The sequence below is a fragment of the Orcinus orca genome, chromosome 8 (genome assembly GCF_937001465.1).
Source record: "Orcinus orca chromosome 8, mOrcOrc1.1, whole genome shotgun sequence".
Classification (NCBI taxonomy): Eukaryota; Metazoa; Chordata; class Mammalia; order Artiodactyla; family Delphinidae; genus Orcinus; species Orcinus orca.
In genome coordinates, this window is record NC_064566.1 from 24,442,935 (window position 1) to 24,467,093 (window position 24,159).

Below are 24,159 nucleotides of genomic sequence, written 5' to 3' on the forward strand. Positions count from 1 at the left end.
ACCCTGACTTATACAGGTATAGACTCTTTCAAAGTCATACAGCTATTAAGTGAAAGTGGCAGAATCAGGATTCAAATCAGGCAGTTTGGTTCCAATCAGAACTCTTCATCTCTGTACTGCATTGTCTCTCATCACATAATAAACTGTTTTGTTTATTCATTTCACCAAATCAGAGACAACTTTAAATTTCAACGTTGTTATAAGCCTTTCTCCAAATAAGCTAACACTAATTCACAAGGATATCAATTTTCTGGTCTCAACTTTCAACAACTTATTTGACTTTGTTCATATTTAATTTTATCCTGTTCCCAAAGGCTTCTGTCACATCAAAAGATGTTTGGGGAAAAACACACCACTTTGTTGGATCAAGAGTTGATACAAGTGCAATATATTAGTCGGCCGCATCCCTTAAGATCTCTATGGAGAAAGTAGTTACCTATTATATCAACAGGTTTCTTTATTTTCTGATAGTTAACGGGATTGTAACATAGTCATGAGGCATAAGGAATACATGGAAGATAAATGTCTATCACGTTTATACAGTTATCTCTCCGTAGCCAAGGGGAATCGATTCCAGGACCACCCCCCACCCCACCCCCCGTGGATACCAAAATCCATGGATGTTCCAAGTCCCTTACAGTCCACACACTGTATCTGCAGATTCAACCAACCTAGGATTTCGATCCTTGGATGAAGATCCCGTATATACAGAAGGCTGTTATATTTGCATAAATAATTTTTTAAACCAATGATACATGTCTGTCATATATGAAACTCAGTCCTTTTAAAAGGCATCTTTCAGGTGTTACACTAAACTTTACAGAATTGGAAAGCATCTTAGATATAACTGGATCCGATCCTCTCCCCCTTGCAGAAAGCTTATCAACAGTAATGCAAGAATTAAAACTCGAAGAGACAAAATTTTCTGCCCTCCTCATTTTTAATATTTCATAAACATATGCTATTTTTTACTTACATCTTGGCTTAATGCCATGAAACTCCTCTGTAGTTCTTTTGCAAACTCCAAGTTATTTGTGACTTCCTGGTACTTAGATACAGCATCCTAAAATAACAAAGAAAGAACCCGACTTTACTGGAAACACAAAGAAACACAAAATTAATTTTCCTATTAAAATTAATGAGCATAAAATCTTAATAAAAATATAACATCTTTACCAGCTGATCTTGATTAAGCCTTTCCCCTTTGTTCATTCGTTCCTGATAATCATCAAGCTTGCCCTATATTAAAAGAAAAAAAAATTATATTCCATACTGAAAGTATATACCAGCTTAACCATGCTAAAATAACAAACCCACATAATTCTCTAAGTTTGTCTCAAATCTTGCTATAAATATACTTTTTAGATATACTACAGTTTAAGTTAGTATATAAAATAGCTTTAATTGTGAGTTAAAAAATGAATTTAAATACCCCAGCCATGCTGAATGATACCAAATACTGTTATTATAAGCCAATGAAAAAAACGCTGCTTATTTTTTAGGTTTCTCAAAAAAGATATGCATCAGATGGCCCAGGCATACAATACTCATCCACATAAGTGAGGGCCACAATTTGGTGAAAATCCCAGTTACACCCAAGTGAGCATATCAGACATTTTATTAAGTGTTAAATTTTTGTCCCTCCCTCCCCCTGCCAAAGAATTCATGTAAGTGACATAAAAGAGTTTATTTTTCCTGAATAAACACACATGCATATTGTCTTTGATATGCCTCATTCATTTCCCTTGAACTGAAATAATTTCAAGCTATCATATCACCTACAGGCACAGTACACTAGTCAACAGCTTTTCTTTTATTATTTTCTCACAGATGTCATTAACGTGCGGGGGGGGTGGGGAAGAAGTTAAGCCTCTGGTTCAAGGTCATCTCCCTCCCCGCCACCCCTAAGTTGAAAACTTTGGAGGTTTCCTAGGCTACTACTATTAGATAAGCACCCCCTGCCCACCCCCCACGGAGATACTCAGGTACTGAAGCACAGTTAAAAATTCAGATATTGTTTTAATAAGTTGAAATCTAAATTGAGGGGCGGGGGGGGGGGCGCGGGCGGAATTCCCTGGTGGTCCAGTGGTTAAGACTCCATGCTCCCAATGCAGGGGCCCGGGGTGCCATCCTTGGTAAGGGACCTAGATCCTGCACACAACAACAAAGATCTCACATGCCACAACTAAGAGCCAGCGCAGCCAAATAAATATTTTTTTAAAAAATAAAATAAAATAAAATTTTAAATAATCACAATAAATTACAAACATATATAATACTTTACCCTTAGCAATAATAAAATAATGAAGAAACCAAATACAAAGTAAGGGTCTGATAAAATTCAGAGGCACAGAAACAAGTTTAAAAGCAACGCTAGAAAGGTGTTTTAGGTCAAATGATCCATTTTCTTTATGGCAGAAAAGACAGTAGTCAACTTTCATAGCCATTCTACCCTAAATGAAACAGCCTATCACAATTCCTTAGTTATACGGAAGGTAAATAAAATCAATACAATCATTAAAACATTAAAGGATGATGAAACTATCCAATTTTATTTAGGTGAACTATTTACACAATCAACAAGCTTCCAACTAAACACATATAAAATTCAAGTCTACCAGATGAAAATCAAGATTTTTACACTGATATGACAGGCCTAACCCCATGTGCAAAAGATAAGCTCAACTGCCTCAAACACTCTGAGGATGGAACAAAGACAGTTCATTCATTTTTTTTAAAAGGGTAGGCTTATTTTTCTTTAAGAAATAAAAAACAAGTTAAGATTTGCTTTTAATTATGATTTAGGATGTAATAACAGCGTTATAATCTGCATTTCACTATTTAGAAATATACAAATAGAAGATATGCAGACAGAAGGGGGGCCTGAAATTTAGTGTCAGTACACAGTTAAAATTCTAGCAACCAGGCAAAAGAAAAACTACTATTAGCTTATACCTTGCATTTATTATCTTCCCTTTTTATGGTATTATACATTTTTCAAGGAAACTGTTGCTAGATCAGGACATTAATACACAGTGAATGTCCTACATATCCCACAAGGGATAGTTTTTTGTTTTTGGTTTTTTTTGGGGTTTTTTTTTTTTTGCAGTACGCGGGCCTCTCACTGTTGTGGTCTCTCCCGTTGCGGAGCACAGGCTCGGGACACACAGGCTCAGCGGCCATGGCTCACGGGCCCCGCCGCTCCGCCGGGGCACGAACCCGCATCCCCTGCATCGGCAGGCGGACTCTCAACCACTGTGCCACCAGAGAAGCCCAAGGGATAGTTTTATATACCTAGATTTTTTTTAAAAAAAATAAATTTGGGCTTCCCTGGTGGCGCAGTGGTTGGGAGTCCGCCTGCTGATGCAGGGGACGCGGGTTCGTGCCCCGGTCCGGGAGGATCCCACGTGAGCCACTGCCGTGGGGCCTGCGCGTCCGGAGCCTGTGCTCCGCAACGGGAGGGGCCACAGCAGTGAGAGGCCCGCGTACCGCAAAAAAACAAAACAAACAAACAAAATATTTATTTATTTATTTATTTTTGGCTGCGTTGGGTCTTCTTCATTGCCGCACGCAGGCTTTCTCTAGCTGTGGCAAGCGGGGGCTACTTTTCGTTGAGGTGCGCGGGCTTCTCATTGTGGTGGCTTCTCTTGTTGCAGAGCACGGGCTCTAGGCGCACGGGCTTCAGTAGCTGTGGCTCGCCGGCTCTAGAGCGCAGGCTCAGTAGTTGTGGTGCCCAGGCTTAGTTACTCTGTGGCATGCGGGATCTTTCCGGACCAGGGCTCAAACCCATGTCCCTCCCCTGCATTGGCAGGAGGATTCTTAACCACTGCGCCACCAGGGAAGCCCTATACCTAGCTTTAACTTTGTCATTTAATGTCTCGAGAACTTAAAACTCCTGAAAAATGCCTATATATATATATATATATATACACACACACACACACATATACGTATGAAAAACAAAGATTTTTTTAAATGTTAAGAATGGTACCTGAGTGGTACAATTATAGGTGGAATCTTTTTCCTTTTTTTGTACACTTAGATATTCTGCAATAGACATATAATAAAAAATTAAAACCCTGTGCTATATAAAAGATGTTAAGATTGTTAGACTTCAGGATATTGTCAGGACCTTCACCTATAATAATCCTTGAGTATGAATCTATATTATCCTAGGACAAGATATCCTATAGCAGAAAAGCTCCAATTTTCTACACAATAGGAAATTTACTATTCATCTAACCCAGAGATCTGTGGCAGGTTACATTTTCTAAAGATGGCTCCCACATACTGTTCTACAATGTGACCTTGGCACTTCCCCATTAAGAACTAATCCAATTCCTCTGCCATTTTATTGAGTGGATGCCAACCAACAGTGTACAGTGGAAGTAATCCCGTATGACTTCCAGGGTTGAGTCATTAACAGCACTGCATCTCTGCCCTGTTTGCTGGTCACTAAAACCAATCATGTTTGGAATCCTGAGCTAACATATAAGAAGTTCAATAACCCCGAGGCTGCCATGCTATGAGAAAGCTAAGCCATGAAGACAGGTCTCATGTAAGAATTCTGGTCAGCAATCCTAGTGTTAAGTCATCCTAGCCCAGGCATCAGACATGTGAGTAAACAAGGCTGAGTCTTCCCAGCTGAGGCCCCAGGCATCATAGAGCAGGTCATCCCCGCTGCATGCCCTGTCTGAATCCCTGACAGGCATCTTCTGTGCTCATGATGCGATGAGGTAAGTGTTGGAGTAATCTGTCACACAGCAATAACTGGAAGGTTAAGAGGTAAATAAACAGAGAAAGCAGCTACTCTGTGAAACTCAGCTTCATAGTACACATCTTCATGGAATACTGTCATCAAAAAAGGATGCAAAAAGACCTCTGTGCAGCCAAAATAAAGATCTATGCATTAAATACAAGTAGAAAAATTGTTCATTTGGGGTTAAAATTGGTAGTATGAACTTAGTCCCTACATAAATAAGGACTTGGTTGTCAAACTGACAGATCCAGCATTAACCACAACAAAAACAGAGAGGCAAAGACAGGAGTGAAGGACTCCAGACAAACACAGCTTTTTTTCTTCCCTAAGCTAGAACATGGTTCCTAACTTATAAAGTGGTAAAGACAAATTTGTGGTTCCTAACTTATAAAGTGGTAAAGACAAATTCTTTCTCTACTCATATCATCCACATAAAATGAATATTAAGGTTTTTTTTTTCCAGGAGAATGTAGTCGTTTTTCTAGCATCAGATATCTTAATCAGAAAGCCTACCACAATATTGATATAACTGAAACCTGCCCTCTTAGATTCTATCTTGAAATATCTATACTGAAAATTCAATTTAGGGTTCCTTTTTCAACTACTGAGCAGCCTGAATGTATTAAAAATTCATTTATAGCACCACATATGAGCAAGATAAAAAATCAGGCCATTTTCCAGACTACTCAGAGTCTCTAAAGCAGAACCATGGGATAGCAGTGGGACAGACATTACCCAGTAAATGTCAAAAGACTATATAGTCATGTAGTACTAAGAAATAATTGTCCCAACAAGTGCTGTCCAGTCCTACTCTCCTGTTTCTTTGTTGCCTATAATAGTTGACAGTGTTTGTTATGTGACAGACCACATTCAAATTTAAAGTATCAGGGAGGCACTATTATCAATCATATTTCATCTAAATGGAAACTGAAAGAATGGGCAATTAAATAACTTGCCTAAGGTCATATATCCCAGAAAAATTATGTGTGCCTCAACACTTGCCCACTCTGTATTCCAGCCACCGCTACATTTCATTTCTGCCCTCCTGCTGCTGTTTTCCTCCTTTTCCTTCTCCAGAATCACAGTACACCCAGATCCTCCATTCTTCCCAAAGATTTTTTCATCACCACCAAAGTTACTTTATTGAAATGTTTTTTAAAAATTCACTACAGGGCTTCCCTGGTGGCGCAGCGGTTGAGAGTCCGCCTGCCGACGCAGGGGACACGGGTTCGTGACCCGGTCCGGGAAGATCCCACATGCCGCGGAGCGGCTGGGCCTGTGAGCCACGGCCGCTGAGCCTGGGCGTCCGGAGCCTGTGCTCTGCAACGGGAGAGGCCACAACAGTGAGAGGCCCGCGTACCGGAAAAAAAAAAAAAAAAAAAATTCACTACAGTGCCATGAGGGTGCCATAAGATAAATATCCAAAATAGCTGTTCTCCAGAGACTTCCTGCCTGTGATAACCAAGAAATTACACAGATGGATAATTTTTAAAATATTTTTAAATTGAACAGTTCAAAAGAAATGGCAAAAGAGATGACAGACTCCAAAAAACCAAAAATTCTTCAACTAGACAACTGTAAACAGTCACAACAAGGAAGATTAGGAGAGACAACATCTTTAGCTCCACTATCTGGGAAACTATGTAACTTTTGTTCTCAATTAAGGGGATCTCCAAACTGAGGCAGAATACTTAAAAATGAAGTCTAAAATAACAAAAGTGGTAAGAACGCCTAGCTATATCTTAAATTATTTTACGTCTCCAGGCCAAATAAATCACTTCTGTAGTATTGAAAGAACCTGTAGAATGACGAATGGAAACACAGAAAGAGAAAGATTTCTCTTCCTCTCATCTTCCCATAATCTTCAGTGGCCCTTCTACACATTATTTCAACTCCCCAATCCCTGCATTCCTGTTCTTCACCTAGAAACATCAGTTCTGACTTTGCCCACACAGTGGTAGGCAGCTGACCCTGCCTCCAATTCACCTTCCACCAATTCAACTGAGACTTAGTTGTTAGTAAAATTCATAGAAGACAGGAAAGGTAGTAAGAATCAAGTTTCTTCAATTTTTAAAGGGAGGTAGAGAGAACATACAGTACAATCCATTGATGATTCATAACAGCTCTCTTCAAATGCTGGAAACCTTCACATGCAGAAGTCTGAGTTGTTACAGAAAACAAAGTAAGTATTAAACAGTGGTGGCAGGGACGTAACTCTAACATCATGAACTTAAAGAGTTGTCCAAAAATGAAATACTTTCACTGAAAAATGAGCATTCTACCAGGCCCTAGAAGAATGATTAATGCAGAAGCTCAATGAATACCTGTCAAGACTGCAGGATTCCTGAACACTGAAGAACAGAAAAAGGATGCTAAACTAGATATTATCTAAGGTCCCACTGTAAGATAATTTTTCAGGCAGATAACTAACCAGGAGTTTAATTTGACAAGATTTTTGTCCAACTGAGAAGAGAAAAAAAAAAAGTTTCTGTAAAAACCTTCATTCCTTGTCCATGGCAGTAAATATGTAGTTAAATCTGAATGAATGGAAGCACCCTAGCAGGAAAATGAAAAAGTTTAAAGAGTTTCAGCATCACCTACTTTGAATTATATTCTTATAAAGTCTAAATAAAGCTTGTGCATTTGAAAAACAAATGATCAAAAAAAAAAAGAAAAGAAAAACAAATGACCATAGATAATCTTAACAAGTGTCTTTTGAACTATTAGTTGCTTTAACCAAACTACGCATTAGGATGAGTTGGTACAACTGGTTTATATACTCTGGTGGGAGTATACAAATGTAGAAAGATGTGAACTGTAATTCATTTAAAATGGAGACCAAAGATTTTTTTCCCAATGATTAAAGTATATTTCAGCTATTTCTATGTGTGGATAAGAGTATTAAGGGGAATGCAATGAAATTTCTAATAATTTACAATGGTTCAAATACCAACCTATTTGCCTACTCATCAACTTTACTCACTTAAAAAAATCCTTCAGGAAAAATCCCATTTCAATAAAAAACAGTGCAAGTAAACAGTACAAAATGTACAAAAAGCATTTTCCCCCTCATGGATTAATCCATTTTAACACGGTTTTACTGATGAAGCTACAAATACTTCTATGTAATGATTTACCCAAACTAGCAAATACTGATTTAGCATATGCCCTATGCAAGGCACGGTGTGATGTTAGTAATAGTCTCTGCCCTCCAGGAGCTTACCACCTATTTAGAAAAATACATAAGGTAAGAACATAAGGCAATATAAAAATGTAAAGGAAGTGTACAGACAATGGGTAGCCCAGAAGTTAAAGGAAGCAGACTGCATGGTCAAGAAGCATACCTTCCCCTTTCCCCAGGAAATACCAATTCTGAACTCTGCTCAATAAGGTCTCTTTCATCTATGTTTTTACACTCATGCTCTATCCAACAAAAGCACTGGTATATAGCTAGTGGGAGAAATAAAAAGATGAGAAGTCAAGCACCTTATAATTCCAACTTTGGCTGACATTCTCTTCTGCTACTCCTCTCATTCGTCTCTACTGCATACATACTATTCATTTCCTCCCCCAAAAGAAACCAATTATTAAAAAATATCCAGAAGCTTGCGAGACAAGAATTAAGATGTAAAGGTTGACACACCTCTGATTTCTCTACTGGTGACGCTATCCCCAAATCTTCTGGTCTATAACATACCAAATTTGAGGAGACTGGCAAATGTGCATTTGGGGCTTACCTAAGCACAAAGAGAAACTTCAGAGTTTAAACTTTAAGAGTTCATTTCATTACAACAATAGGGATGTCTCAGTGATACCTGGTACAATGGGACTTCAGCTGTACTGCTAGTTGCTGGAGCCCATTACCTAGACAGCCTACAAACACAAATTTAACAATGAGACGTTAATAAAGGTCTATCAAAGAAAAAATTGGAAGGTTTTTTCTTTTGCTTTCAGCGTTTTTAAACAGAGGAACTCTTAACATTAAAGTATTTGAAGTAAAAGGCTTTACTTGGTTCTACAGGATCAGCTTAAACATGAAAAATTACACTTACGTTGCAGAGCATTACAAATTCTAATTATCCCTCTAAAACATTACAAGAGACCTTGGAATTCACCCATTTCAACCTGGGTCATTTTACATGAGCATCTCAATTTCCTCTTCTGTAAAATAAATTGGAATAAATTCTCAGATGGCTTTAAGCTCTTGAAATATCTTAGATTCTGTAATAGTATGAAAATAAAATTAAGGCCATATTGTTTAAGTTTAAACTTTTGTAAGTATTTATTAATTTTTTTTAAAGATGAAGTAGTACTAGGCTAATCCTCATCTAGTTCTAAATGTAAACTAAGAAATTAATTACGTAAAATTATGACAAATTGTATGCTTAATCTCTAAGTCACACAAAATGTATTCTGATAGAAATATCTGCCACATGGGAATGATCCTAGAGTAAAGTAATATGGCCAGGTTAAGACAATACATTCTCATTATCATGCTTAGGACTCTATTCTCATTCTAGGAAAAGGTAGTGATGTTATCACATGATGGAATTCACACCTTTTCCTTTCCAAATCCAAATTTTAAACACTTCTCTATGTCACACACTCACAGAGCACACCCAGACAGGCAGAGAGAAACAAATTAAGCATTATACTTTTTTTCTCTGTGACAAGGTGAAGGCAAAACATAGTAATCTTGCCCTCTGCATTGCAGAGGAATAGTTCATGCAACCAATGGAGAAACCAACACATCAGAGATTTTAACTGTCAACAAAAACTTCAGATGTTATCCCCAAGAAAAGATTTTGCTTATAAAACAATTATGAATGCTTTTGTTCAAAATACTTAAAAGAATTCTGTACAACAGCTGCACTGAAAATTCTAAATAGAGGCATACTGCATTGCTCTGGAAAGAAATGTTATCCTTTCTAACACTGATAGCATCCTTTTTCAGAATAATGTTAACTGCAAAGATATAAAGAGCAAAAAGACGTTAGGAAGTATGAAAAACAGTATACTTTGGCTATCACTTCTGGTCACCTATTGGTTACAAAACTGCCAGGCCATTGTGTTAAACAACACTGATTAATCTTTCACCTCCCAAAGTCACCACTGTCTGAACTTAATGTATCTGAAAAGAGTACAACAATTTTAAATGTCATCGATTAAAACGTCCTCTATTCTACATCAAAACTGATTACATCTTACCATATAAATGAGCTCTCTCTTGAGTTAAAATTAAGACCTGGTTTCAAAATATCATCTTGCATAGCCTAGGGCCCAGTTCTATGCCAAGAAACTGATGAAGAAAACTAGGCAATCACTCAATTCATTATTACTTGTCCTTTAATCAGGTGAAAGATTGGTGAATGGAGTTTTACACTTGACTTTTTATTACAGCTGCATTTCTTCTCTATGCTAAACACTCATGAAGTCTTTATAAGCCCAAATTTCAAAAAACCACCAGGCCATTTAGTTGCATTACATAATAGGATCATATTTCATCAAAGCTAAGCATGCATTCTCACTGGACAGATGCTTAGCTTTCCTCTAATGGCTCAACTTACTAAAAAATTAACAAATAACTTTGTTTTTTCAATGAAGTGCAATAAAATTATTCCAACTCTCTATGTCTCGTTGTGATGTTACTTATCAAGCAATAATTTTTATCAGAATACTTGATTTTAGAATCCCTGGAAAAAGGCATTTTGTCCAGAAGGCTCCTATGAAAAGGTCAAAACTAAAATACTACTCAAATATAACTTGCTTAAGGAACTGAAGTAAAAAGGAATCCAGTTATAAATAGTCTCTTCCTTTACTCCACAAGCATTTCTAAAAAGGTTCAAAACTACTTTGTAAAGTAAATCCTACTTTAGGTGTGTTAGAAATGCTCACTGTTAAAAAATGAAGCACAGTTAAATCCTTTCATACAGTAACTCATCTAGATATAGAAAAAATTCCATTTAAACTAGGAACTAGATGTGCTGAGAGGAAAACCCAAATGCCTTGAGTTTCTCAAAAAGTAAAACCTATAGTTTTAATAGTAATTAAGTCACAACATCAGTACTGTCAACTCAACTAGTTAACATGTGGCTCAGTCTATTATCAAAACGCCTCACTTAACTGTCATTTGACATTTCCGCTATCTAGCAACCAAACACTGAGAAGACAGAAGATATGAAATTCATTTCTTACTTTGTGTAGTACGTTAAATCTCCATCACTACAAGGGAATTTTTCAGTATTTACTAGCCTAGTCTATAATCTCTGCAATAATAATTACATTACTTTCTCCTCTATAATTGGGGGGAGGGGGTAGGCAATATACAGTAATACAAACCTATACATGTGAATGACCAGTCATGGTTCAGGGCCTCATAGGGCTTATGAAACTAGATTTCTAATTTTTTCAGATGCATACTAGAATCTAACAGCCACCTCACAACTAAGGTACCTGCTAATCAGTGCTTGATTTTTATTATAAACACCTTACAAGAATCGTTTTTCAGCCATTAAAATATAAATATCTATATTAAGATGTCCACACTTAAAATATTACATCATTAATATTTATCTTCTGATTCCCACCCTAGAAGAAAACAGATTTCTTAGGAATTCTGAAAACAAAAACCATTCAAGCAACAACCAGATTGAGAGGATTATTTGCTGCATTAAGATATTTCTAAAAGGTACCTAAGTCTCAATTTCAAATACAGATTACAAAAACTAAATCAGATGGCAGACTCAGAAGACACTGGTCTTGGGCGTGCTTTTCCTATTACATATTTGAATGCAGCTCCTTAACAATTAAAATGCTTTTGTTGCTTTGTTAATACTGATAAATCTACTATTTAAATCATTTATAATAAACCACACAAAAGACAGAATTTTAAAACTCTAAAAATGTTTTAAAACTCCCCCCAAAATGTAAAATGAATCATTAAACACGCAATTAAAATAATTAAGGCCTAAATATCACCAGTGTTCTTCAAGTTATTTCCCAGAGCCCAAATTTTAGCCAAGTAGTTACAATCTCAACATCTTAAGTAACACTATTAGGTGTCTGGCTAATTAAACATTTTAAAATGACTTCTTCAAAATTCAAGATGCTGTAATAAATGTTTTACTAGAGGCAGACAAGCAGAACCTATTAAATGAAAGTTATTTTCTTAAGGTAAAATGCAAAAGTTTGCCTAATAGTCACAGATGTCACAGATGTAATTACCCCATTTTTGTACTACTGATTCGTTTTCCCTTTCCACCTCCAACCTTACTGAAGGTTGAATTATCCACTCTGCCGAGACCCTTTCTCTACACACACACACACACACACACACACACACACACACACACACCACACACACACACACACACACACACACACACGTGTCCCTCTAAACTGAGCTGGCACAGTCCTGCGCTGAAAGCATAAAACAAAAGGCCAACTTGAAGACAAACCTCACTGTGTGACCTAGACTGGCTGAACACTGAATCCAAAAAATTGTGGGTGTGGCTCGATTTTTCTTTTTGGTGGGGGATTGAGGGAGGCCAGTTGGGGCCGCTGCCTGGTCTCTGCCCTCCCCCTCTGCTTTCGCTTTGTGCTCACAATGCAGCTCCTGTAAAGCTCTTCCCTCTCCCCGCAGCCGCCGCCATGTTAGACGCGCTCTCCATGTGCCCAGAGACCCAGCGAGCCCCTCCGTCTAACCCGGACCCACCCCCCCTCCCCCGAGTCCCGATCGGTACAGCCTCCCTCCCATCCCTCTTTATAGTGTCCCAGAGGGACAAAAAGCCGCTGCAAAAAATCTTCCCGGGATCGAGTGGAGCGTGAGGCTCGCGGGGGCACCCAGACAATTGAAACAAAGAAGGCAATGTTAAGGGCGCCCGTCAGATGGGGGCGGGAGTAGCAAATCGAAGACCTCCTCTAGAAGGGCCGGATGGAGAAGCCATCCTCCGTCCACTTTCCTCCCAACGGATAAGAGGGGCCACGGCGCAGGCCTCAAGTACCTGGTAACGGAGCGGACAAGCCCCAAGGATACAGGACGCAGGCCACCCCAACTCCACGAGGCGGTCGGGTGGACCCTGAACGCCCCCCACCCCGGGACCTCTTCATTTTCCCCCGCTGACCCCTCGAAGAAATGGGACCTCGGCCACGGAGAGAGGGGCATCCATCGCACAGTTACGCCCGGCGACGGCACAGGCCCCCACCCTCACACAACCCAGTCCCAAAGACCAAGGGCCCGGCCCCCAGCACGAGGAGAGTCATAAAGAGACCTGGGGGCCAGCGCCGCGTCCGGGTCAGGGTCAGGTGACAAGCACCTCCCCGCGGAGCCCGCTCTCTGCGCACGAAGCTCCGGTTTACTGGGGAGGCCGGGCTTGGGGGCTGGGGGCCGGGTGGAGGGGAAGAGTCCGAGACGGGGAGAGTGAAGGCTGCGGTAGTCGGGGTCGGAGCATCAAACCCCCCCTTCCCCGCCAACTCGTGGCACCTTTTTCTTCTCCAGGTTCCGAAGTTTCTTGTCGATCACCCCGAGAATCTGCTTCATGGCCTCGGTCTGGACAGCGCCGGTGCCGGTCGTGGGGTGTTGAGAAGCCGGCGCGGCGGCCCCGGCCCCCGCCTCACTCCCGGTGGAACCCGAAGGAGGTGGCGGTCCGGACGACTTGCTGCCGCTTCCGCTGTGGCTGGTGGCCGAGGGCATCTTGAGACCGTAAGGAGAGAGAAGAAAAAACGGGAGGAAGGACAAGAGCGGCGAGTCAGGCGGCGGACGGGGCGAGACGCGGGACAAAACGCGTAGCGGGCGGGAGCTTGCGCGAGCGGGTGGGGGCGGGGACGGGGATGGGGCCGGGGCCGGCGCGCGCCGCCGGGGCAGGAAGGGGCCGCGGGCGCGCGCGCGACCCGCCAGCGGGGCGCCCGGACGGGCCTCGCCCCGCCCCCCGCCCCTCCCCCGCGCGGGCTGCCGGCTCGGCCTACCCGCCCCGGGGCACCGAGGCTCGCGCCGGGGGCGGGGCCTCGCAAGGCCAGCCGCCAACGGCCAAAGCAACGGTCCCCACCGGGGAGGGCCGGCTCTCGCCGCCCTGCGAAGAAGGGAGGGAAGAGAGAGGTCGGGGCGGAGAAGGGTGAAGAAGGGCACTGGAAATGACCGGGGCGTGGGGGAGGGGGAGACTTGAGGAGCGAGCCTCTCGCGAAGATCCAGCCGATCCGGAGGTAAAGGACACTCCGGGCAGCTGCCCGCTTCCCCTTCAGCGCCTTGGTCCGGGGTGGCGCTCACCGTGCACGCGCGGAGGCCGCTGGAGATCCCGAGTGGGCGGCTGAGGGGGCAAAGGTGGCGGTGCGTTCCGAGCAGTGTCGTGCGCTCCTTGGGCACAGGCCGCTGCGCCCGGTCCCCGCTGCACCGAGAGCCGCTGCTAGTGAGGCGGAGAACCGGGAGCGGGAGGGACTTAGGCAGCCAGCCCTCTGGGGCGGAGGGGGCGGGAGAAGCGGCGGGCGGGGGCCTTCGCGGCCGCTCGGGCTGCCCGGCGCGAACGCCTGCGGGGAAGGGCCCGCCCGGCCTCCCGCCCGGCCTGCCCAAGCCCCTGGCCTGGGGCGCGGCCGCCCGGTGCAGCTCGGCACGGCCCCCGGGAGGCTGCCAGAGCGGTGCCTGCAGTTTTGGGCGAAATCGAAGCTAGGGTCCTTCAGGCGAAGTCGCTTGACGTCCAAACGGGGACAATAGGTGTCAAGCCGCTGGATCTGGAGCTGGCGACTTCCCTGCGAAGAGCCCTTATTGGGTGGGGGTTGGAGGGGTCGGGGCGGCGGGGGGGGCAAAGGTTTCCGCAAGTGAGGGGTGCGTGAGGGTGGGTGGTGCAGTCCCACCTTCTAGAATTCCTTCTGTATGCAGAGCATGCAAACTCCCACACCCCGAAAGGTCTGAAGACAAGTTGCCACTTCCCCCACAAAACAATCACCTGGTAACCTAGGAGGTCTCTGTAGAACGCGTTTGAAATGAGCAAGATGGATTTTTTTTTAAGTCTTAAAACTCTGGACTCATGTGAAAAATAATATTCAGCTCCCTTAAGATGACATGTACTCAACAGGCCTGAGTATTACGAATCAGACTTTTTTCCTTTTGTTTTAGATTTACCTAAAACTTAAGAGAATGTTAAATGAAACCGAGACATCTTTTTTTATTTTTCTCCAAGAGAATTATTACAGCCTTGTAATAAGGCTGTGAACGGTGAACAAAAAAGAGGCCAAGTGCTGGAAGAAAATGTATTAAAAGGAATATAATCAGTGGGAAAGTCAGCAACATAATGTTGTATGACAACAGTAAATGACCAATTTATAATTTAAATTTCCTGAAAAGGGGATTTAGAAAAGGATTCTACCAAACCACTGTTCCCTGGGAATAAAATGAGTAATACTGGTTAGCACAGTGTATCCTGAGGGAGCCTAGAGAAATAGCAGCAGCCTGCAGCCTCAAGATATTCCAGTTAACTGCAGTCTGTTATCTATTCATTCAAATATTCATAGAGTACCTATGTCTTAGGAACTCTGTAATGCTAGGGACTGTGAACAAAACAAAAAATTCTATATTCATGGAGCTTACATTGTAAGTGGAGAGAAAAGTAAATAGTGGAGAGGTAGAGAAAAAAAATAGCGTGGTCAGGAAGAGCCTTACTGAGTGACATTTGAGCCAACACTGAAGGAAGTGAGGAAGAAGGTCACGCACTTATCTTGGAGGAAGAATTTTCCAGGTAGAGGGAAAACCAAGTGCCCAGGATCTGAGATGGGAGTGTGCTTGGTGGGTTCAAGGGACAGCAAGGAGGCCACAGTGGCTAGAGCAGAGTAGGAGATGAGGTCAAAGACAAAAGAGGGCCAGTCAGGTAAAACCTGATAGGCCATTGTAAGGACTTTGGCTTTTACTGAGTGAAATAGGGAGTCACTGCGTGCAAAGTCTTAAGCAGAGGAGTAACATGATCAACCTGTGTCTTAAACCCTCTTGCTGCTATATAAAGAATTTACAGTAAGTGTGTATTAGAAGTGAGAGGGAGGGTGGAGCAAGCGCAGAAGCTGGGAGCCCAATTAGGAGGCTGGTGAAATAATCCAGCCCAGAGATGGTGGTGGACAAGGTCAAAGTGTTACAGTAAAGGTGGTGACAAGTGGTTGGATGCTTTATAGTTATGACAGTAGAACCAAAAGGATTTGCTAACCAGTTAGGTGTGAGTGAAGTCAAAGTGGACCTGAGGTTATTCAAGACTTAAGCACATGAACTGTGCTTGGCACTAAGCTAAACACTATGCTAAGCCTAGGGCTAAAAAGGGAGATTAGAATCCTTCAGCTCAGAGCAGCAATTAGTGTACTCAGCCTGACCACTAATCACTATCAAAATCTCAGGCCTCGGGGCTTACCCGGTGGGGTGGCGCAGTGGTTAAGAATCCGCCTGCCAATGCAGGGAACACGGGTTTGATCCCTGGTCCGGGAAGATCCCACATGCCGCGGAACAACAAGGCTCACGTGCCACAACTACTGAGCCTGCGCTCTAGAGCCCGCGAACCACAACTACTGAGCCTACGTGCCACAACTACTGAAGCCCGTGCGCGCCTAGAGGCCGTGCTCTGCAACAAGAGAAGCCACCGCAATGAGAAGCTCACGCACCACAACCAAGGGTAGCCCCTGCTGCCGCAACTAGAAAAAGCCTGAGGACAGCGATGAAGACCCAAGTAGCCAAAAATAAATAATTAATTAATTAAATTTTAAAAAATCTCAGGCCCCACCTCAAATCTACTGAGGTAAATCTGCATTTTAACAAGCTCCTCAGCCAATTTGTATGCCTGGTGAAGTTTGGGGGAAAAAAAAGTTACTGCTTTTTTAGAACTTGATCACTGTCTTTAAGATCAGACACGAACTACACTACCAGACAAATTCTTCCCAAACCTACAGAATCAAAAATTCTGAGGGTAAAACCCGGCAATCTGTGCCCTCTGGGTGATTCTGATGCCTGCTAACATATGAGAACCAATGACTTGCCGACCTTTGGTGATTCAGGTTTGAGCTGAAGAGGCCTTGTGATTAGGTGTTAAGAAGGAAAGGCCTTTTCTGCCTTTCTTTCGCACATTATGAAATAGTAGTTACTGAAACAAAGATTCTGGCCAGTTAAATTAGGCTTGAAGAAAAGAGAAAGTGCATTGTTGAGAGGGAGCAGGATAGATGACAACACAGATGATGAAGACTCATTTGGGGGTTCATGTCACAGCTGACAGTATATCAAGATAGGCTAGGTTATGCTGCAGTAACAATCCTGAAACCTCTGTGACTTAAAATAGGGATCTGCAAAATATAGTCCCTGGGCCAAGTGGCCCTCTGTCTGCTTTTGTAAATAGTTTGGGGATGGGGGAGATACAGCTACATCCATTCAGGTACATATTTTTTCATGGCCGATTTCATGCCACAGGACAGCAAAGTTGAGTAGTAGTGATAGAGACATTATGATGGGCAAAACCTAAAATACTATCTTACCCTTTACAGAAGAAGTTTGCCAATCCCTGGCTTAAAACAAGTGATACACATCCATCATGTTTCAGCAGAGGGCTCTGCTCACAGCACTCACTCAGATTCGGGCTGATGGAAAAACCATATCTCAAGTGTTGCTGATTACTATGCCACGAGAAAAAAGAACTCGAGGGTTTCTCAAGTAGTCAATTAAATACTCCAGACAGGTAGACTTGTGTCTTGTGTGCTCGCACCTTATTAGCCAGGAAGAGTCACATGAGCCCATCCAACCAAGAGATACTATCCTATCAGATGCCTGGAAGGGAACCAGGTGAACCAGAAATACTTGGTGGACATACATAGCTGTTGTGCTCTCACTTCCTACAATATGTTATCCCAATCCCATGTCCTTGGTTTTCTGACATTCTTGTAGTTGTTCATTCAGGTCAACAAGTCCAGGAAAACAACAAATTTAAGGCAAAGCAGTGTCTTTAACTTCTGCCCAGCCCTATGCCATGGTCCCAGCAAACCAAATTTGTCTATTTCCCATCTGACAAAAAGGCGACTAAAGCTATGTTTATGTGAATTTTTAATACTTTCTCTTTTGGCCTTTTTTTCCCACTACAAAGCCATGTGGTACTTGGGGTCACTGTATCACTGAAGAAATAGGAAAATTAAAGGGTTTTCCCAGCAAACCAGTGGGAGAGCAGAATATGTAAGTGGAAAACACTTTCTCCAAAAACCTTGGTATTAAAGTTATACCCAATATATTGATATTTTAATAACACCAATCTCCCAAGTTGACATTCACTTGTTTGGAGGTATTTATAAATTGTCACAACTTGAGGGGGAGGTGCTACTGACATCTAGTGGGTGGAGGCCAAGGATGCTTCTAAACATCCTGCAATGCACAGGACAACACAGAATTATTAAGGCCAAAATGCCAATAATGCTGAGGTTGGGCAACTCTGTTTTATGAGACCAAAAATATAGTCATTTGTTCCAGCACTTCACAAGTAAAAATACTGAGATGACACTGGCAGAAAAAATAATCCTTAGAGGGCTTCCCTGGTGGCGCAGTGGTTGAGAGTCCGCCTGCCGATGCAGGGGACACAGGTTCGTGCCCCGGTCTGGGAAGATCCCACATGCCACAGAGCAGCTGGGCCCGTGAGCCATGGCCGCTGAGCCTGTGCGTCCGGAGCCTGTGCTCTGCAACGGAAGAGGCCACAACAGTGAGAGGCCCGCGTACCGCATAAAAAAAAAAAAAAAAAAAAAAATAATCCTTAGAAAGTGACAGGACGTAACACTGAACTGGGAACAGATAATCATCTTGCATCCTAGCAACTGATGCATAGTCATGGTCTCTTTCAGGCAATATATAGTATATATATTCATTTCATCCACTAATACGTACAGTCCACTTCAAACAATAATCGAAAAAGAATTTCCTTCAAAGTGACAACTGCCTCACAAACTTTAGAAGGAATAAAACTTTATATATCTCAAAGTTACATACTAGGAGAATATAAGTATATTATAAAGGTACTTTCTTCGGGACTGTTTCTACAATTAGTCTATGTATCGTTCAAGAATAACTTTCACATCTAAAAGAACAACTCCCCCTGCATTAATGGTTTACCCTTCAGGTGTTAATAACATTTTTTTTTTTAATCTTGAGAGTCTAAGAACTTGATTTAAAGATTTCCTAAGCACTAAGCCACTAAATTAAAGACATGAAAAATGTTCCAGAAAGGTGTAGATCCCGTGTTACTTTTTTTTTTTTTAATTGTATAGATTTTCCAGCGAGTGTCGACTTTGCAAAGGGGAGAGGTCTGCAAGCCCCACCCTAATTCTCCGGCTTTGTGCAGTGTTTCTCGAAGGAAGCAAGCCCCCACTTTCAGAATCACCTGGGGCACTTGTGAGAATGAGCATGACCAGACTCCACTCCAGATATCGCATCTACAAACCAGAATCTGAGACCTAGGAATATGTGTTTTAAAAATCAAATTCCTCTTTGCACATTCAAGTTTGTGAATAGAAATGGGGCATTTACTTTCACAAAAATAAGTGTCATAAATGTTTAAATAAAAGTAGCTCTTTTCATGATGTCCTCTTATCTTTCTTCCCAGGAAGTGCTGTGAGGATCTCTTACAAGGGTATTGTTGGCAATCGCCAGACACATTGAAAAGGGCCACACACTTGAGTTGCTATTCAGAAAGGAGCAATCGGATTCCAAGATGGGAGAGAAAATGTTGAGGCTACAGGCTGGGGAAAGAATCCAGAGTGGTGAATGGACGGTTAGGGTTAAGGGAAAGGAAGGTGACTCAGCAAATCTGTAGCGCCTACTACTGTATATTATACTGAAAAGCTGCTGGCTAAGAAAAAGCACTATTTAGCGATGCTAAAACGGAGGCTGTGCCTCAGAATCACCTGGAGGGCTTGTTAACGCCCTGCTCGCAGGTCCCCACTCCCAGAGTGTCAGACGCCTCGTGCAGATGCGGGACGGGACGATATTTTACATTTCCAGCAAGTCCTCAAGTGATGTTGATGCTGCTGGTCTGGAAACCACGTTTTGAGAAGCAGAGGATTAGAGGGATTTATTTATTTTTAACGATTGGAGCAAGGAAAAAAACTAAGGGGAGAAGAAACGTTTAAAAGTAATGATGACAGTAGTATACTAGAATATCATGGTTTATGCTGCTACTTGTTGTTTTGTATTTTCCTCTTCAAGAGGCCAGAAGAGAAAAAACAGATAAGGATATTGGAGAGGCTAGTCAAACTTCATTAAGAGGTTGTTCCAGATGACAGTGAGGGAAGGAACCAGCCACCTTTCCTCTAGGCTCTTCTTATATAAACCAAATGCCCCTCAAAACCCTGTCCTACTGCAAGATCATATTCCTTGGCATTCTTCTGGTTAGAGCTGGTTACGCTTCCCTTCATGAACGCTGGGCTAACATCCACCTAAAGAAGAAAGACACCAGTTCTTTAGGACACCAGGCTGGGTTGATGAGAAAAAGAAGAGGTGTTAATGTGACAAGAAATATGTTTTTGCAACATCTTCACAAGGAAAAAAAAATACAAATCATAAACGTAGTTTTAAAAACTTTGGTTTTGGGCTTCCCTGGTGACGCAGTGATTAAAAATCTGCCTGCCAATGCAGGGGACACGGGTTCGAGCCCTTGTCCGGGAAGATCCCACATGCCGCGGAGCAACTAAGCTCGTGGGCTACAACTACTGAGCCTGCGGTCTAGAGCCCACAAGCCACAAGTACTGAAGCCCGCGCACCTAGAGCCTGTGCTCCGCAACAAGAGAAGCCACCACAATGAGAAGCCCGTGCCGTGCAACAAAGACCCAACGCAGTCAAAAATAAATAAATTTATTTAAAAAAAAATAAAAACTTTGTTTTTTGGGGACTTCCATGGTGGTCCAGTGGTTAAGACTTCACTTTTCCACTGGAGGGGGTGCCTGTTCAATCCCTGGTCAGGGGAACTAAGATCCCACATGCCACATGGCTAAAAAAAAAAAATTCAGTTTTTTTTGAAATTGCAGGAGTAATATATGCTTACTGCAAATAATTCAAATAAGAAGTATGCAAAAAAGTAAAATTTAACACTTTAAAGTGTTGTATAACAGTTTTACTGAGATAATTTACATACCATAAAATTCACACTTTAAAAGTGTATAGTTCAGTGGTTTTTAGAGTAGTCACAGAGTAATGCAATCATCGCCATTATCTAATTTTAGGTTTTCTTTTGTTTTTGTTTTTTTTTTCAGTACGCGGGCCTCTCACTGTGTGGCCTCTCCCGTTGTGGAGCACAGGCTCCGGACGCGCAGGCTCAGCGGCCATGGCTCACGGGCCCAGCTGCTCCGCGGCATGTGGGATCCTCCTGTACCGGGGCACGAACCCGTGTCCCCCGCATCGGCAGGCGGACTCCCAACCACTGCGCCACCAGGGAAGCCCCTTAGTATATTTTTATCATCCCAAAGATAACATGCACCCATCATCCATCACTCCCCATTTATCCCTTCTTCCAGCCCCTGACTGCTACTAATCTAATTTCTGTTTCTATGGATTTGTCTATTCTGGACATTCTATATAGACGGAATGTGTCTCACTTTGTGTCTGTCTCACTTATTTCACTTAGCATAATATTTTCAAGATTCACCCATGTTGTAGCACTCCTTTTTATGGCCGAATAATATTCCATTGTATGTATATATATAACAGTTTATCCACTCATCAGCTGATGGACATTTGGCTTATTTCTACTTTTTGGTTATCATGAACAATGCTGCTGTGAACATTCATGTACAAGTTTTTAGGTGAACAAATTTTCAATTCTCTAGGTATATACCTAGAGTAGAATTTCTGGGTCTTTTGGTAACTCTACCTTATTTTTTAAAAATTTTATCTTTCGCTGCACTGGATCTTTGTTGCTGTGCTTGGGCTTTTCTCTAGTTGTGCAAGTCGGGGCTACTCTTCATTGTGGTGCATGGGCTTCTCATGGCACTGGCTTCTCTTGTTGCGGAGCACGGGCTCCAGTCACGTGGACTTCAGTAGTTGTGGCATGCGGGCTCAGTAGTTGTGGCATGCGGGCTCTAGAGCACAGGCTCAGTAGTTGTGTTGCACGGGCCTAGTTGCTTCACGGCATGTGGGATCTTCCCGGAGCAGGGCTCGAACCTGTGTCCCCTGAACTGGCAGGCGGATTCTTAACCACTGCGCCACCAGGGAAGCCCCAGTAATGCAACCTTTAACTTTTTGAGCAACTGCCAAGCTGATTTCCGAAGCAGCTACACTATTTTATATTCCTACCAGCAATATACGAAATTTCCATTTTCTCCACATCCTCACCAACACTTGTTTTTATCCATCTTTTTGATTATAGCCATCCTAGTAAATGTTTCTCAGTGAGAAATGGTATCTCATTGTGGGTTTGATTTGTATCACTGGGTATCTTTAAATAAGGGTTAGCTTCTTCCCTGCTTTGGATGGCTTAGATTTTGTCAGAAAGCAGGAGGTATACAACTGTATTTCAAGCTCTCTTTTAACTCTGCGGTCAGAACTGTCACGGCTCTGGTGTATACATTCCTGGTCAATGCTATGAAGTATCTAGCTAGTGAGTCCTTGAGAAAATACCAGAAGAATAATACTGGCAGTAGGTGGACACTCAAACATGTCTGATGATTAGGACTTAAACTTAGGCAATATAGATGGTCACTTACCTAAAATGCTTGATTTGGGCATTAGGAAGACTTCTTAGCCCCTTATTACTTCTCCAACAGTGTGTTCACTGAAAAAACATTTCCTTAGCACCCTGTGTGTGCCAGGTACTGTCCATGTTGACACACGATGCTGAATGAGACATAGTCTCGTGGCCTCAAGGAAAGCAGTATTGAGAAGAGTAGACAGAAATAAAATCCGGTGTAATATACCTCAGGGAGGTACTACTACACTGTCACCAAAGTAGCTAAAATTTGGAAACCGAAATGGGTGAGTAATGGTGAAAATATAGAGCAACTGGAACTCTCATACACTATTAATGGGAGTATAAAGTGACCCAACTGCTTTAGAACAGTATTTGGCAGTGTCTCCTAACATGTGAATATTCACATACCCTATAATGGAGAAATTTCACTTTGGGACATATAATACCTCATAGAAGTGCATATACATGGTAACTGAAAGACACAGCCAAGAATGTTCAAAATAACTTTGTTCTTAGTAACTAAAAATGGAAACAATTCAAATGTCTATCAGTAGTGAAAAAGGATACATAAGTGGTGTATTCATACAAAGGAATACTATACAGCCCTACAAATCAACAAACCACCATTACTAGAAACAACATGGACGAGTCTAACACCCAGAATGTTGAATCAAAGAAGCTAGATACAAGACTATGAGACTTTTTTAAATGGGCAAACTAATTTATGATAAAAGAAATCAGAACAGTGGTTACATTTGGGGTTATGTAATGACTGGGATGAAGCACAAGAGAGGCTTTTGGGGTCCTGGCAATGTTCTATTTCTTGATCATAGGGGTAGTTACACAGGTATAATTCACTTTGTAAAAATCATTGAGCTGCTGCACGTTTATGGTTTTCTCGCTTCTGCAGGTATGTTATACTTCAATAAAAATGTCTCCTTAAAATATTTCAGTTTTTTATGAGCAAAAATACGAGCAAACCAGAAGCCTATATAAGAAAAAGAGGTGGCTCATAAATGGGATTGGTTAACTCTTTATGGGAGGGAACCAGGGAAGGCTCTCTGGAGATGTTGCCAGAGCTGGATTTTGAAAGATAAATTTTACAAGCAGACAAAAGTGGGTAAAGGAAAGAGGAAAGGCATTGCAAAGGGAGCAACATGCTCAAAAGCACGTGGAGGCATACAATTATATGGCGTATTTTAGGAATCATAAGCAGTTCTGTATTGTTGGAGTGTTAATTGGGGAGGGATGGCAGGGAGAGAGATGCAGACGATAAGACTGGCCAGATAAGCAGTAGCCAGGTCGTGAAAAATCCCTTTCATCCCAGATAAACTACTTGAGCTCAAACTATAGATCTCAGCTTTTCTATGGAAATATATTCCGCTGAAGTTCTGAATAAAATGGGCCATCTCATTGGAAAAATGCACATATAAAATCTGCATGTAATCCACAATTCCTCTGATGCCTGTCAATTTGAACTCCTGCTTCATGCATCTCAGAACAGAGGCAGGATCAGATTTATATTTTAGAAAGCTCAGTGAATGCAACATGGAGGTTGGATTGGAAGTTGAGCCAGGGTGACCTGTAGGAACTGCTTAGAACAGCAAAAGAACAGATAGGGCTTGAACTAAAACAGTGCCAGAGCTGAATTCTAAGGATATTCATAGGTAGGGTCATCAAGGATTGCTGGCTGATTAGATATGAGGGTTGAGGGAGGGTAGCTTCTGGAATTCT

At 42.1% G+C, this 24,159-nt stretch overlaps 1 protein-coding gene across 8 annotated transcripts in view; it reads right to left on the bottom strand.

Annotated features, from left to right (window-relative positions):
• Positions 1–14,258, bottom strand: part of CAPRIN1 (cell cycle associated protein 1) — a 37,059-nt gene extending 22,801 nt beyond the window's left edge. For 4 of the 8 annotated variants that reach the window (XR_004478405.2, XR_007478924.1, XR_004478399.2 and 1 more), the window contains exons 1-4: positions 14,022–14,190; positions 13,242–13,451; positions 1,177–1,239; positions 977–1,063 (exon numbers count right to left, since the gene is read on the bottom strand). Coding sequence is in view for 3 of the 8 variants with exons in the window: in XM_033410320.2 (XP_033266211.1) it covers positions 977–1,063; positions 1,177–1,239; positions 13,242–13,451 (360 nt within the window). In the remaining 5 variants the exon portion in view is untranslated. Of the gene's footprint in view, positions 1–976; positions 1,064–1,176; positions 1,240–13,241; positions 13,452–14,021 lie in introns of all 8 variants that reach the window. The other 4 variants (XR_007478922.1, XR_007478923.1, XM_004263989.4 and 1 more) reach the window with 3 other exon arrangements.
• Positions 14,259–24,159: the final 9,901 nt, after the last annotated feature.